The sequence below is a fragment of the Vicia villosa genome, linkage group LG6 (genome assembly GCF_029867415.1).
Source record: "Vicia villosa cultivar HV-30 ecotype Madison, WI linkage group LG6, Vvil1.0, whole genome shotgun sequence".
In the NCBI taxonomy this organism is placed as follows: Eukaryota; Viridiplantae; Streptophyta; class Magnoliopsida; order Fabales; family Fabaceae; genus Vicia; species Vicia villosa.
The window spans coordinates 76,838,944-76,851,522 of NC_081185.1; the positions used below are offsets into that span (position 1 = coordinate 76,838,944).

The 12,579-nt window shown below is 34.7% G+C and overlaps 2 protein-coding genes across 2 annotated transcripts; one reads left to right on the forward strand and one right to left on the reverse strand.

Moving 5' to 3' along the window:
* The first annotated feature begins 3,099 nt into the window (after positions 1–3,099).
* On the forward strand, positions 3,100–9,061 carry LOC131609244 (purple acid phosphatase 15-like). Its single transcript, XM_058880921.1, has 7 exons — positions 3,100–3,500; positions 4,839–5,030; positions 5,575–5,908; positions 6,018–6,235; positions 7,101–7,291; positions 7,639–7,923; positions 8,492–9,061. Exons 1-7 carry the CDS (start codon positions 3,227–3,229, stop codon positions 8,636–8,638), a joined length of 1,641 nt encoding a protein of 546 aa, XP_058736904.1. The 5' UTR covers positions 3,100–3,226; the 3' UTR covers positions 8,639–9,061.
* Positions 9,062–9,089: 28 nt separating this feature from the next.
* LOC131609246 (uncharacterized) lies at positions 9,090–10,694 on the reverse strand. Its single transcript, XM_058880922.1, has 2 exons — positions 10,376–10,694; positions 9,090–10,266 (listed from the first exon to the last, which is right to left on the reverse strand). The coding sequence occupies exons 1-2, from the start codon at positions 10,543–10,545 to the stop codon at positions 9,414–9,416; spliced, it is 1,023 nt and encodes a 340-aa protein (XP_058736905.1). The 5' UTR covers positions 10,546–10,694; the 3' UTR covers positions 9,090–9,413.
* Positions 10,695–12,579: the final 1,885 nt, after the last annotated feature.

The window sequence follows — 12,579 nt, forward strand, 5'->3', positions numbered from 1 at the left end:
ATCAGTGGTGAAGAACTACTTAAATGTGTACAGGAATCCGTAGAAGAAGCTGTCGGTTCAAGACCACACAAGTAAAGCATTTTTCTGTAGCACTATCAGAGATTTCAAATATACGCAAAAAATTTGGTGTAACGAGAATTTCAAAAATTCCGGAAGTTTATGTTACACACCGAAAATTTCCAAAAATTTTGGTATGTTCTTTTTTTTTTTCCAGATCAACATCGGAAGTTTCAAATTTTCTAGTAAATTGTCTCCAACAATTTTCGACATCGCATTCCCCAAAACAAGTAAACGAACCCCCCTCCCCCAACCAACTAATATTGTCCTTTCTCCAACATCCAATACTAGTGTGACACCTCACCCCTTCTTACACCAAGATTCCCCTAATTCCCTCAACTCTATTTCCACCTTCCAATTTTTATCACATCCTCACATTAACCGACAGTTCACAAGACTTCGGTCCCTCTCTCTCATCTCACTTTTCCTCTCTCAACACAAACCAAACCAAAACCCTACAAAATCAAAACCGGACACCTTTTAGTAGCCATCCAACAACTCAATTAATTATTTTGTGCTATATCTTAAGTAATTTAATATTACATCATTACTCATTTTCTCTTGCCATAGTTTCTTTATTATTGTTGTTTTAGAACCATGAGGAGAAGGTTCACGTGAACCCGATGACAATGTTATAGTAGAGAATTAAAATTAACTAGATAAATTAGATATTAAATTAGAAGTAGAATTTATATTAGAATGTTTAAATGTGATTGAGTTGGGTTTGTCTTTGGACCTTTTAGTTAATGGCCCGTTAGTATTTTTATATATGTAACGCCTTTGACACATTAAAGATCAATCAATGAAATTAATAAAACAATTTAGTTTTAGACTAGTTTAGCATCTTTTAGTGTATTGATCTTTATAACATGCAGTAGTAAAATCATGTTCATAACATCAACAATCGTCAAACATTCTTGATTACAAATTGAAAGAAACTCGATTACACATTGAAAGGAGAATGGAGTAAATCATTATGTAATGATGTGGGGCTAAGCAATCCAACCCAATATATCATAGATCATTTACTAAGAAAGTTTGGAACTCAAAATACAAAATCTCTCCAACAATGAGGGCTACAGTCATGGTGTTTGAGGCGATCACCTTGGCGTTTACTACATAATGAGAAATCATGATAACCTTCTTATTTATAACTTGTGTTGTTTGACGTGGAAGCTTGAGCTTGGGACTTAGGTGGTATAGTTTCAAAATATTCATCAAATCTATGCCAGCAATCTATTGCAGAGTGTCTATACTTGTTAGACAGTTGACACGTTGGTCGATTTCCTCTGGTGTAAGTTTGCCTCCCACGAGCCGAACTGCCTCGACCACGAAAATAATGATGAGCTACCTGAACTTGCATTTCTGCCAGAATTTTTGTTTCCAACTACTCAGGCTACATTGATTGTGGCACTAGGTGATGTTAGCTCATGACGAAACTTGTCCAATTGAGCTTTTTGGACATACACTAGGGCTTGCACATCATACATGTCAGTTGGTTCAGTCTTTCCATACACCATCATAATGAACTAATTATACTCTTCAGGAAATTTTTGGAGTATTGCATTAACTTGCTCACGTTCAGAAAGTGGATCTCCAAATGCCATTAGCGAATTTGCTATAGCACAGACACATAACACATATTCAGAAATAGAACTGTTTCCTCTCTTTCTCGTCTTCAGTTCTGACCATAGCTAATGCACACGAGCTTTCATTTGAGAATTGAAATGCTTATGCACCTTGTCCCAGACCTCATATGCATACTTGTGCGCTAGTACTCTAGGTAAAGTTGATTTCAAAATTTTGGATAGAAGTCGTGTAAACAATGCATGGTCTTGCACTATCCAAGATTAATGGCTTTCCGATACAATATTAGCAATGTGATCATGTTCAGTTTTGAACATTGGTGGAATATGTGGATTAACTACCACTTTGCGGAACTTATGTGAGATTAAAACACCCTCTATTTGTTGATTCCACAACAAGGAATTATTTTCTTAAAGCTTAATTAAGAGTTTCGGTGTATAGTCTTTGTTGTACTTGAGAACACAACTAATTTCAACGTTGCTTAAGAAGCTTTCACTTCATGCTGCACGCCATGTGGTGATGTCTCGATTTTGGTCATTGATGCTTCTTAGAAGCTTGAACTTTTAGCACTCAATGAAGGAATGGATGTTGACAATAGCTTATTTGAAGCTATATTTTGCGCTTGATGATGAAGAAGATGATAATGCAGGGGAAGAACACAATCCCCTTTGATGTATGATACCATGTTTGACGTGTATGAATGGATGATGAAGAAGAAAATGAGAGAGATAACAAGATCTTCTTATTTTAATGTAATGTATTCGCCATCTTACAAAGCTTATTATTTTTCTTATATACACTAGTTCATATCCTAGGTGGTTGCACTATCTACCTTAAGATTAGTTACAATAGATAACAACCATAACCAACTTTCATAACCAACTTTTATATCTAACTTTCATAACTAATTTCTGAAACTTTCATAACTACCATAACAACCATACAGATTGTTTCACTATGAGATTACAACTATTAACGATCCAATCTAATTTGTGTATCACTCTACCAACTCTCAAGTATTTTCGCTCAAGAATTACCAAGAATAACAACACACTATCAAAAGAGATTCAGAGACACACTCCACAAATAGCCCACACACTCTTCTCTTGTTCTTATTCTTAGATTGACATGCTCTATCATTGGATCCACTATTTATATGAGAGAATATAATCTGACATCCGTGATATAATATGTATATTAATTATCCACATTCTACAGAAATTTCACTTTATTTTTTAAGAATCCCAGAAAATTCATTCTTCTCGAAATGTGGACTTTAAGATATAGAATTAAATAGTTTTTTTTTTTATGTCTATAAAATACTCTTTATAAAGTTTAGTTTCTAAGAAATTAATTTCATTCATTATATAGTATTTTTGGTGACGTGGTCCTCCCGCTGAAAATGATATGACTGGCTAGTAACAACTTGAAGAAACGCCATTTACCACTAACTCGATATTCTTTCTGTTTCACCCTCACTACTTTTTCTCGCTCCTACACACGCGGAATATCCACTCTTTATTCCACACTATAAATATAGTAACCGAAAACTTCATGTTTCGATTTTCATTTTGCAATAATCATGAAGTCACTTCTCTCGTTCCATCGATCTTTCATTCTCCTCCTCAATCTACTTCCTCTCTTTCTCTCTTCCGCTAACTGCCACATTCCAACCACACTCGAAGGTCCATTTCTCCCCGTAACCGTTCCGTTCGACGTCTCCACGCGCGGCAACACCTTCGACTTGCCGGACACCGATCCTCGTGTGCAACGGAAAGTCGTCGGATTCGAGCCGGAGCAGATTTCGCTGTCGCTTTCTTCCACTCATGACTCCGTTTGGGTTTCGTGGATTACTGGTACGTACGAGTAACTTCTCTAACGGTATTTATCTCGTTTTAATTTTCCGGTGAGAGTTCCGTTGTGGTGTTTAATCGTTTTTTAATCGAATTATGGTTAATCGTAACTGATTATGGTAGATTCTGTTAGCGAAATTTTCTAGATAGATTTTTTCATGATTCTTGATGTTGTAGTCGTAATGTTGTTTATGAACCTCTTTTAATGCTTATCCATTCTTAATTTGATAGTTTTTACTAATTACTCGTATTCAATAATCGGAAAGATGTTGATATTTTAGGTAATTGAATAAAGATCAAGAAAAATAGTAACGTACTAGTTAAAATAGCAACTGTATTTGCAAAGTTTCTGCTCTGTATTGCCTTGTTGATGGATGTAGTTGATGATTTGAACATGAATTAACTGTATCGATGATTTTATTTTTATTTTTAATGGAATGGTGTTATTCATGATGTGTTGTTGATGATGCGGATTTATGATAATATTTTTAATGGAATGTTTATCTCATTTTTAATTTTCCGGTGAGAGTTCCTTTATGATGTACTCGTTTTTTTAATCAAATTATGGTTAATAGTAATTGATTATGGCAAATTCTTCTACTGAAATTTTCTTGATAAATTTTTTCAAGATCCTTGATGTCATTGTAGTCATGAGGTTGGTTATGGATCTCATTTACATGCTTAATTTGATTGCTTTTAATAATTGTTCAATTATCAAATATAATAAGGAAACAGTTACTAGTTAAAAACTCATGCATATGCGCCTCTGCATCAGAATGATTATTGAAATTTTAAATAATTCAATAAAGATTAAGAAACACAGTAACTGTACTAGTTGAAATATAAATTGTATTTGCCAAGTTTCTGCTCTGTATAGCTTTGTTGATGGATGTAGTTGATGATTTGAACATGAATTAACATGGATTTTATTTTTATTTTTAATCGAATGGTGTTATTCATGTTTCATTGTTGTTGATGATGCAATTTTATGATAATATTAGGGGAATTTGTAATTGGTTACAACATCAAGCGATTAGACCTCAAACCTGTCTCAAATTATGGTTAATAGTAACTGATTATGGCAGATTTTTTTAGCGAAATTTTCTAGATAGGTTTTTTTAAGATCCTTGATGTTGTGGTCGTAATGTTGGTAAATGACCTCATTTATCGGAAAAAAATTTAAATAAGAAAAATAATAACTGTATTTGCCAAGTTTCTGCTCAGTATAGCCTTGTTGATAGATGTAGATGATTTGAACATTAAATATGGATTTCATTTTTTTTAATGGAATGGTGTTATTCATGTTGTCTTGTTGATGATGCAATTTTATGATTATATTAGGGGAATTTCAAATTGGTTACAACATCAAGCCGTTAGATCCCAAAACCGTCGCAAGTGTTGTTCATTATGGAACTTCAAGATTGGAATTAGTGAATGAAGCAGAGGGCCAGTCGCTCATCTACAACCAGCTTTATCCTTTTGAAGGCCTTCAGAATTACACTTCTGGAATCATTCATCATGTTCGACTCACAGGTGAACAATACTTTTTGTTTCCTAGTTAAAGAGGAAGGGAACAAAGCAACACAGTAACTGTTTTTATTATTCTGTTTTAGGTTTTCTGAGTTTTTGGCTAGTTTACTTTTGGATTAGAGAAGCATAGCATTTTAATTGTCTAAAGTGAGGGGCGCACTATAGAAGGTTAATACCACTGTTAAAATTTTCAATCAATGATAAGATCTTAACAATTCCGTAGTTTGTAACACACACACACACACACACACACATCTAAAGTACACCACTTATTTTAGAAAATCCACAGGTGTGAAGAGTACCTACTCATCTCTAGCATTCAGATTATAATGTGTGTTAATCAGAAAAAATCATAAGAGATTTTATTATCTATTCAGTTTCTTTAATCTGTTATCAGTTTAATTTATCTTCAGAGGAAAATTAGGTGTTAGATAGATGAGCCCAGTAATTCAGAATGCTCCATGCAACTGATTACACCTTAATAAGCTAGTTGTAATTGTATGAAACTTTCATGTTATAGTTTTTAACTAGTCTACATTGTGTGTAGGATTGGAACCAAACACACTATACTATTATCAATGTGGAGATCCCTCATTACATGCCATGAGTGATATATACTATTTCAGAACCATGCCAGTTTCTGATCCCCAGAGCTACCCAGGAAGAATTGCTATAGTAGGAGATCTTGGTCTCACGTATAACACGACTACTACCATCAGTCACATGACCAGTAACGAACCTGATCTTATCCTATTGATTGGTGATGTAAGCTATGCAAATTTGTACGTCACAAATGGAACTGGCTCAGCCTGTTATAGTTGCTCATTTTCAGACACTCCTATACATGAAACCTACCAGCCTCGATGGGATTATTGGGGAAGGTACATGAAAATTATATATCTTAACTAATATTTTGTAGATGATGAAAGTACCATGATATGATATTTTTTTACTGCATCTTCTTAAGCTTCCATAACTAAATGTTTCCAGGTTCATGCAAAGTCTAGTGTCTAGAGTTCCAATAATGGTGGTAGAAGGAAACCACGAAATTGAATTACAGGCTGAAAACAAGACATTTGTGGCTTACAGTTCCAGGTTTGCGTTCCCCTCCGAAGAAAGTGGATCGCCATCCACATTCTACTACTCTTTCAATGCTGGTGGCATTCATTTTATTATGCTTGGCGCTTATATTGACTATGATAAAACAGGTATTTTCCTGTTTTACCCTTATTCACTATTCAGTTACATTGATTTATTTTGGGTTATCACTTAGAAGTATTGTTTTTGTTGGCAATGATTTAGTATCCTTGGTTTGAAAGATAGGCCAGAGGGAAAATAAATTAAAATAGAAAATGAATTTTCTTGCTTTGATTTTTTGGCTATTGCCACTAATAGATAGCAGATGAAAAAATAGCAAACTGGAATATTGAAGTTGACTGTATTTATGGAAACATTCTGGCCTGTATCTCAGTGATAGCAGAATTTATATTCTGGAATACAAGATAGGAAACGTAAAAATAATAAAAGATCAACTCTCTCTCAAAGACTGATTTGTTTGGGGCCCTCTCAGATAATGCTTGACTCATGTAACCAATAGGTCTCTCTTCGTGATTTAATACTGACCCTACCCCTTTTCCTAATTATCTATATCAAAGTTTTCTCAAAAATTGGAACTGCAACACCAGAGTTGCTGGTATTTCAGTGTTAAGCTACTTCAAGGAATCTTGAGCTTCCCTTTCCTGTTTACAATTGTCGTTCTTAACTTTCGTGTAGGAGGACAGACAATTTTCCCATAATTCTGCATAAACTTCCGTTAATAAATTGTTAGCCCCAAGAACTTGTCAATCCTTTATGTCCACCTAGGTAGACCAATTTATCATATCCTTAGTCTTCTTTGGGTCTGCAGAAGTTCTTTCTCTCAAATTAAATGCCCCAAATATTCTAGCTGCATTTGATAATATCTCCTAACTGTTCCATTCACTTTTAAGTAAACCCAAAGCATACAAAATCATTGACTTTATAATATTTTCCATTTCCCTTCCTTGTTATATGAGAAGCTTATCACCTTGGCAGGCGAACAATACAGGTGGCTGGAGAGAGATCTGGCTAATGTTGATAGATCAATGACTCCCTGGCTTGTGGCTACCTGGCATCCACCATGGTATAGCACTTATGTAGCCCATTACAGAGAAGCGGAGTGTATGCGGGTGGCGATGGAAGATCTGCTATACTCGTATAGTGTGGATATAGTATTTAATGGGCATGTGAGTTATCCTAAACCTAATAAATAAAAGGATTACAATCCACTTGAGTTTGTTAACTTACAGATAATGAATTATCGTAGGCATAGCCATGAAAAAAAATTGAAAACGAAAAGTTTTATACTAATAGTGAAGGGCCATTTTATTTTTTCTGAAGCTGATTGGAACATTTATTTTAGTTAATTCGGGTTCAATTATTAGTTTTGACTGATCTGCTTCTCACCTATGTTCACTACAAGCATGTTATAAAGAGGTTAGCAATAAAAGCATATAGGCACTGGTAGTCAAATATTTTTATGATTTAGGACTAAGCCTGTGCTTTTCTATTTTTTTCTTTAAATGATCACCAGGTTCATGCTTATGAGAGGTCCAATCGGGTTTATAATTATAAACTAGATCCGTGTGGTCCTGTACATATTGCTGTAGGGGATGGAGGTAACCGAGAGAAGATGTCAATTCCATTTGTAGACGAGCCTGGAAATTGTCCTGAACCATCAACTACTCCTGGCTCTTATATGGGTGGCTTTTGTGCAACAAATTTTACATCTGGCCCTGCAGCAGGCAAGTTTTGTTGGGATCGCCAGGCTGATTACAGTGCTTTCAGAGAAAGTAGCTTTGGCTATGGAATTTTCGAGGTACCATTTCCTGCGAACCCAACCCTTTGTGCAGTACAACATAGCATGGTAGTAGAAAAGTCACATTCAATAAATTGTTTTACAAGTTATGTCCCAGTGTATATTACCTGGAAAACAGTTAAGCATTCAAACCTCTGCTATATCATTTTAGGTTCTGATGCTATGAAACAATACTCATCAGCAACTTACATTATACCATACTTGGATTTATCACATAATAGAACTTTGATTTGCATTTGGGCATTGTTTACAGTAGGGGAAGAGAATGAAAAATTTGCATACAGGAATGAAAACGCACACTTCTTACCAAACAATCCAAAAAATCATTTCCTTTTTTACTCTCTGTTTTCACTTTCCTTTCATTTGGAGACCAAACAAGATTAGGATATATCATTTTCTAGCAAAGGCATTCCTGACTCTTAAATAGTTGCAAAGTCTAGTTTTGGTTTTTGAAATATAACCTCAAGGTCATTTGAGCCTTTAGCTTATAGAACCTTTAATTGACTGAACATGCATAGGAACTCATCTCTTACTCATATCTGACAGTGTTTCAATGTGTTATACGCAGGTGAAAAATGAAACATGGGCTTTGTGGACTTGGTATCGCAATCAGGACTCTTTAAAGGAAGTTGGAGATCAAATTTACATAGTAAGGCAGCCTGATAAATGTCCTGTTGGTCAGAGGGCGTACAGAAATTGTGTTGCTTCATTTTAAGAAATGTGAATAGTACATTAGCAGTCATTGATGAAAATGTCACTATAGTTAAATAGGTAAATGTAAACATCCCTGGAAGGAGACTTAAAAGTTCTAATAGCTAATTGCCAATACGTGCGATGACTCAATCATCAGCCCCAATCATACAAACGTAGATTCTAGAAGGTTGTAGAAGCTGTGGGAATAATAGCTAGTTGGATATTTCCTGAATCTAAGGGAATTTTCTGTTGTAAAAGAGAGGGAAGGGTAATGCGTAATTCATTCAAAAATATTGTTAGAAAGTTTGTTAGAAGAAGTTCTCTCGTTAGGAGCATTTGCGAGTTCTAGTGACTCAGATTTATCATTTTATTTCTGCATTTCCACCATTGTAAGGGCTTTAAGCTCAACCATTTGTTATTAATCATACACTATGTTACCTGTAAATTCTGGTTCCTATCACTTTGGTATATAATTAAAATTTGAACAAAATGAGAATGAAAAATGTGCAGATACATTAATGCAGCCTCACTTTATCTTGTTGCTTACTACACATACGCACTCGTTATTTGCATACTAAAGACAAGTATAATTGTTTAACATTTGAATGATAACTAAGCTCTTCTTGAATATGTTTTGTTGGAAGCACAAGTTCAACCATTTGATTTAGTTGGAGCTCTAATAGTGATGATGTATATAATCTAATTAGAACATTCATGCTTTTCACTATCTCAGAACTTCACTTGTGCAGCTCAAACAAAAGAGACCTCAGAACATGAAAACAAAAAAAACAAAAAAATCAGAATATCTCAAGAATCTCTGAAATGAAATTATTGCAGAGTGGACAATTTCCCTTAGCCACCATAAGCTCCCTTGAACACATCCTGCAGAAACTGTGGCCACAAGGTGCGAAAGCAGCACCCTTGTGCTTCACCATGCAAACACAACAAGTGCCTTCCATAGCACCTCCTCTATGATCATCATCTTCATCATCATCGTCATCATCATCGTCATAGTCTTCATCATCACTCAATACATACCTCGCCCCTTCCAATCCCATCTCTCTATCAGTCTCCTCCAGTAAGTCCATTAGTGACATCATTGGATGCCCTCCTGAAGCCTCAGCACCTTCCGCTGCTGCAGCTTCTGCCGCCTCCTGTGCTGCCACTGCCTCCCTCGCTGAAAGTGTCCTCCCTGCTTCTTGATTCTTGTTGTCATCATCAGGCTCATCCTCATCGAAGCTGTCCCGAAAAGTCACCACACGTCCTCGGTGAAACTGCTCTGACGACGACGACACATTGGTAGAATTTCGCCGTGACAGTTGTGGGTGGAGATTTCCCCGACCAGGAGAATTTTCCGGGGAGTCAGCTGAGAAACGGGTGGAGCTACGGCGACTGAACTGAGGTTTAGTGGCCGGAGCATTGTTGCCCTTTGATGGATCGAGGTCGTCCACTTGGTGAGTCATGGGTTGGGTTGACATGTCTGAGTCGTAGTGACTTTGTATTCGAACCGAGTCACGACGTCCTAATTGAGAAAAACTTCTACTGTTTGGATTTTGAACAGGAATATCTGAAGTTGGAATATGAATTGATGATGTCCAAGCAGAGCCAGCGCGCTTGAGTCGAAGCTTGTCCTTGAAGGCTTTCCAAGATCTTCCAATAAAAGAAAAATTGTTACCACCAACAAAATTCAAGAAAAACAAGAGCAAAACAACATGATCTTAAAACTGAAGTGTTACTAAAAGATTATTTTAGTTAGTACCTACGGTCTTTTCTGTTGGTATCGTCGTCTCTGATAATGTCGAATAGGGTCCGACTCTTGGATGGAGGTGATTGGTTAGGTGCTGCCGGTATATCTAATCTCCTTTTGGCTAATACGTCGTCAAGAGTCAAGCCAGTAAACTTCTCTAGACGATTATCGGATGCTGACATTTCCTCATAAACGCATTATCTTCTGGCTACCTTCAATGTTCAAAACACACACACAAATTATAGCTTTAAGGGGCAAAACTTACATAAAGGGTTCCAATGTGTTTTGTTTTTCTTACTTGGCTATAAGTTTTTTAGTTTTTCTTTGTAAAACATGGTAATTTTTGACCGAACAAGAGGAAGCAAAACGTAAGACATTGAATGCACGCACTTTTTTCCCGGGGAAAACTGTCTCTTCAGAGAAAATGAAAAGGCTATTAATTTGGAGAGAGATACAAATGTGTAAAATTCCATGATTTTCAAAGGAAGCTATATATAGAATATAGTAGGATTTGAATCCAATGGGAGGGGATGGGATTATAGTCGTGTTTTTTTTTAAGTTGCATAAAAGTGGTCTTTAATCTAATGACCTTTGTTGAGGATTTTATTACTATTTAATAGTTGATCAATTTAAATACACAATTTTTTTTAACATTATAAAAATCACATGACTCGGTTCCTTATGAAATACTTAAAAGTGTTTAAGATGAAGATCACAACATCTCTAAGAGGATAAATAGTATGTGATCACAGTTACTTGGTTAAAGAGAAGTGCTTAGCAAAATAAATTAAGGCTGTGTTTGGTTAAAGGATTATATTATATTTATAATCATGGGAATATTATGCTCTGGATTATTAATATTATCATTATTATTATCAGGAATTTATTTCTATTTATAAGTAATTAGAGTTATTTAGAATATTTATAAAATATATTTAATGTAATTTAAAAAAATAAAAGAGTTAAAATAATTCAAAGTGAGAAGATATGAGTGGTTATCTTTTATTCAGGTGGGAATGTAATATTCTCACCTTTTTATGTGAGAATAATTAAATATGGTTAAATATGATTTTGATTCTTATAAATATCTCAAGTTTTGATTTTTAGTCGTTATAAATAAAATCATATTTTAGTTCTTATAAAATTGGTTTTGCATGAAGTTTTAGTCCTTTCACAAGGAGTAAAACTACGTGCATAACTAATTTTATAGGGACTAAAACATGACCTTTTTTATAATGACTAAAATTTAAAATCTGTAATTTTATAGGGACCAAAAACATATTTAGTCCTAAAAAATAATAAATTAATAAGTAAATCATATTCCCAAAAATAAAAGATACTCAACTATAATTTAATAGAACTTAAAACAAAAGTGGGAATATGATTTCCAGCTTCACTCATTTCTAAAAAAAAACTAACGAATTGACTTGAAAATTAGATACAAAGAGTTATCAAAAAACTTGCACACATTGAATAATATTATATCAGATAAATATATATTTTTAAATCAACTATTAGAATCTATAATCATTCATGTGAATCTATAATCATTCACATTGAAGTTGTCCCGAAAAGTCATCACACGTTCTCGATGAAACTTCTCTGACGACGACACATTGATAGAATTTCGTCGTGAATTGATAAAACTCCTAACATTTACTTAGACATTATTGCATAACAAACTCCAGAATGCAAAGACCTTGACAAGTTCACCTAGTCTTTGTTTGGAAGTTTGGACGGGAATGGAGAGGAGTGCTTTGAAAAAAAAGGGAATGATTGATTGAAAAGAATATAAAGATTCAGGTGAGGAGGGTTTTGGAAGATTTATTTTTAATCACGACCAAAAATCCTCCTAATTTTTTGGGAACTAAAAAAATTATATTAGAGGATGAGTTTGAAGGGTTTAGACAAATTTTTCAAATATAATATAGGTTATTACACTATTTCAAAAATTAAAAAAATTACAATGTTATATTTATAGGAGTCATAAACAAGGGCGGCTTTGGGGTCCTCGTTGTTACCTTAGAAGTTTCGACGTGAGTTTAAGACAGGGCACAAGGGTCACACTCTTAAAATTTGTTTTTTGATAATTTTTATGAGTAAAAAAGGTCTTAGTCAAACTTTGGTGATTAGTTCGCACATCTAAGCTTCATCGAATAGCCAAACAAGAAGTTCATGATTTTGGTTGAATTCCTTTCATCAAGGAGACTAGAGAC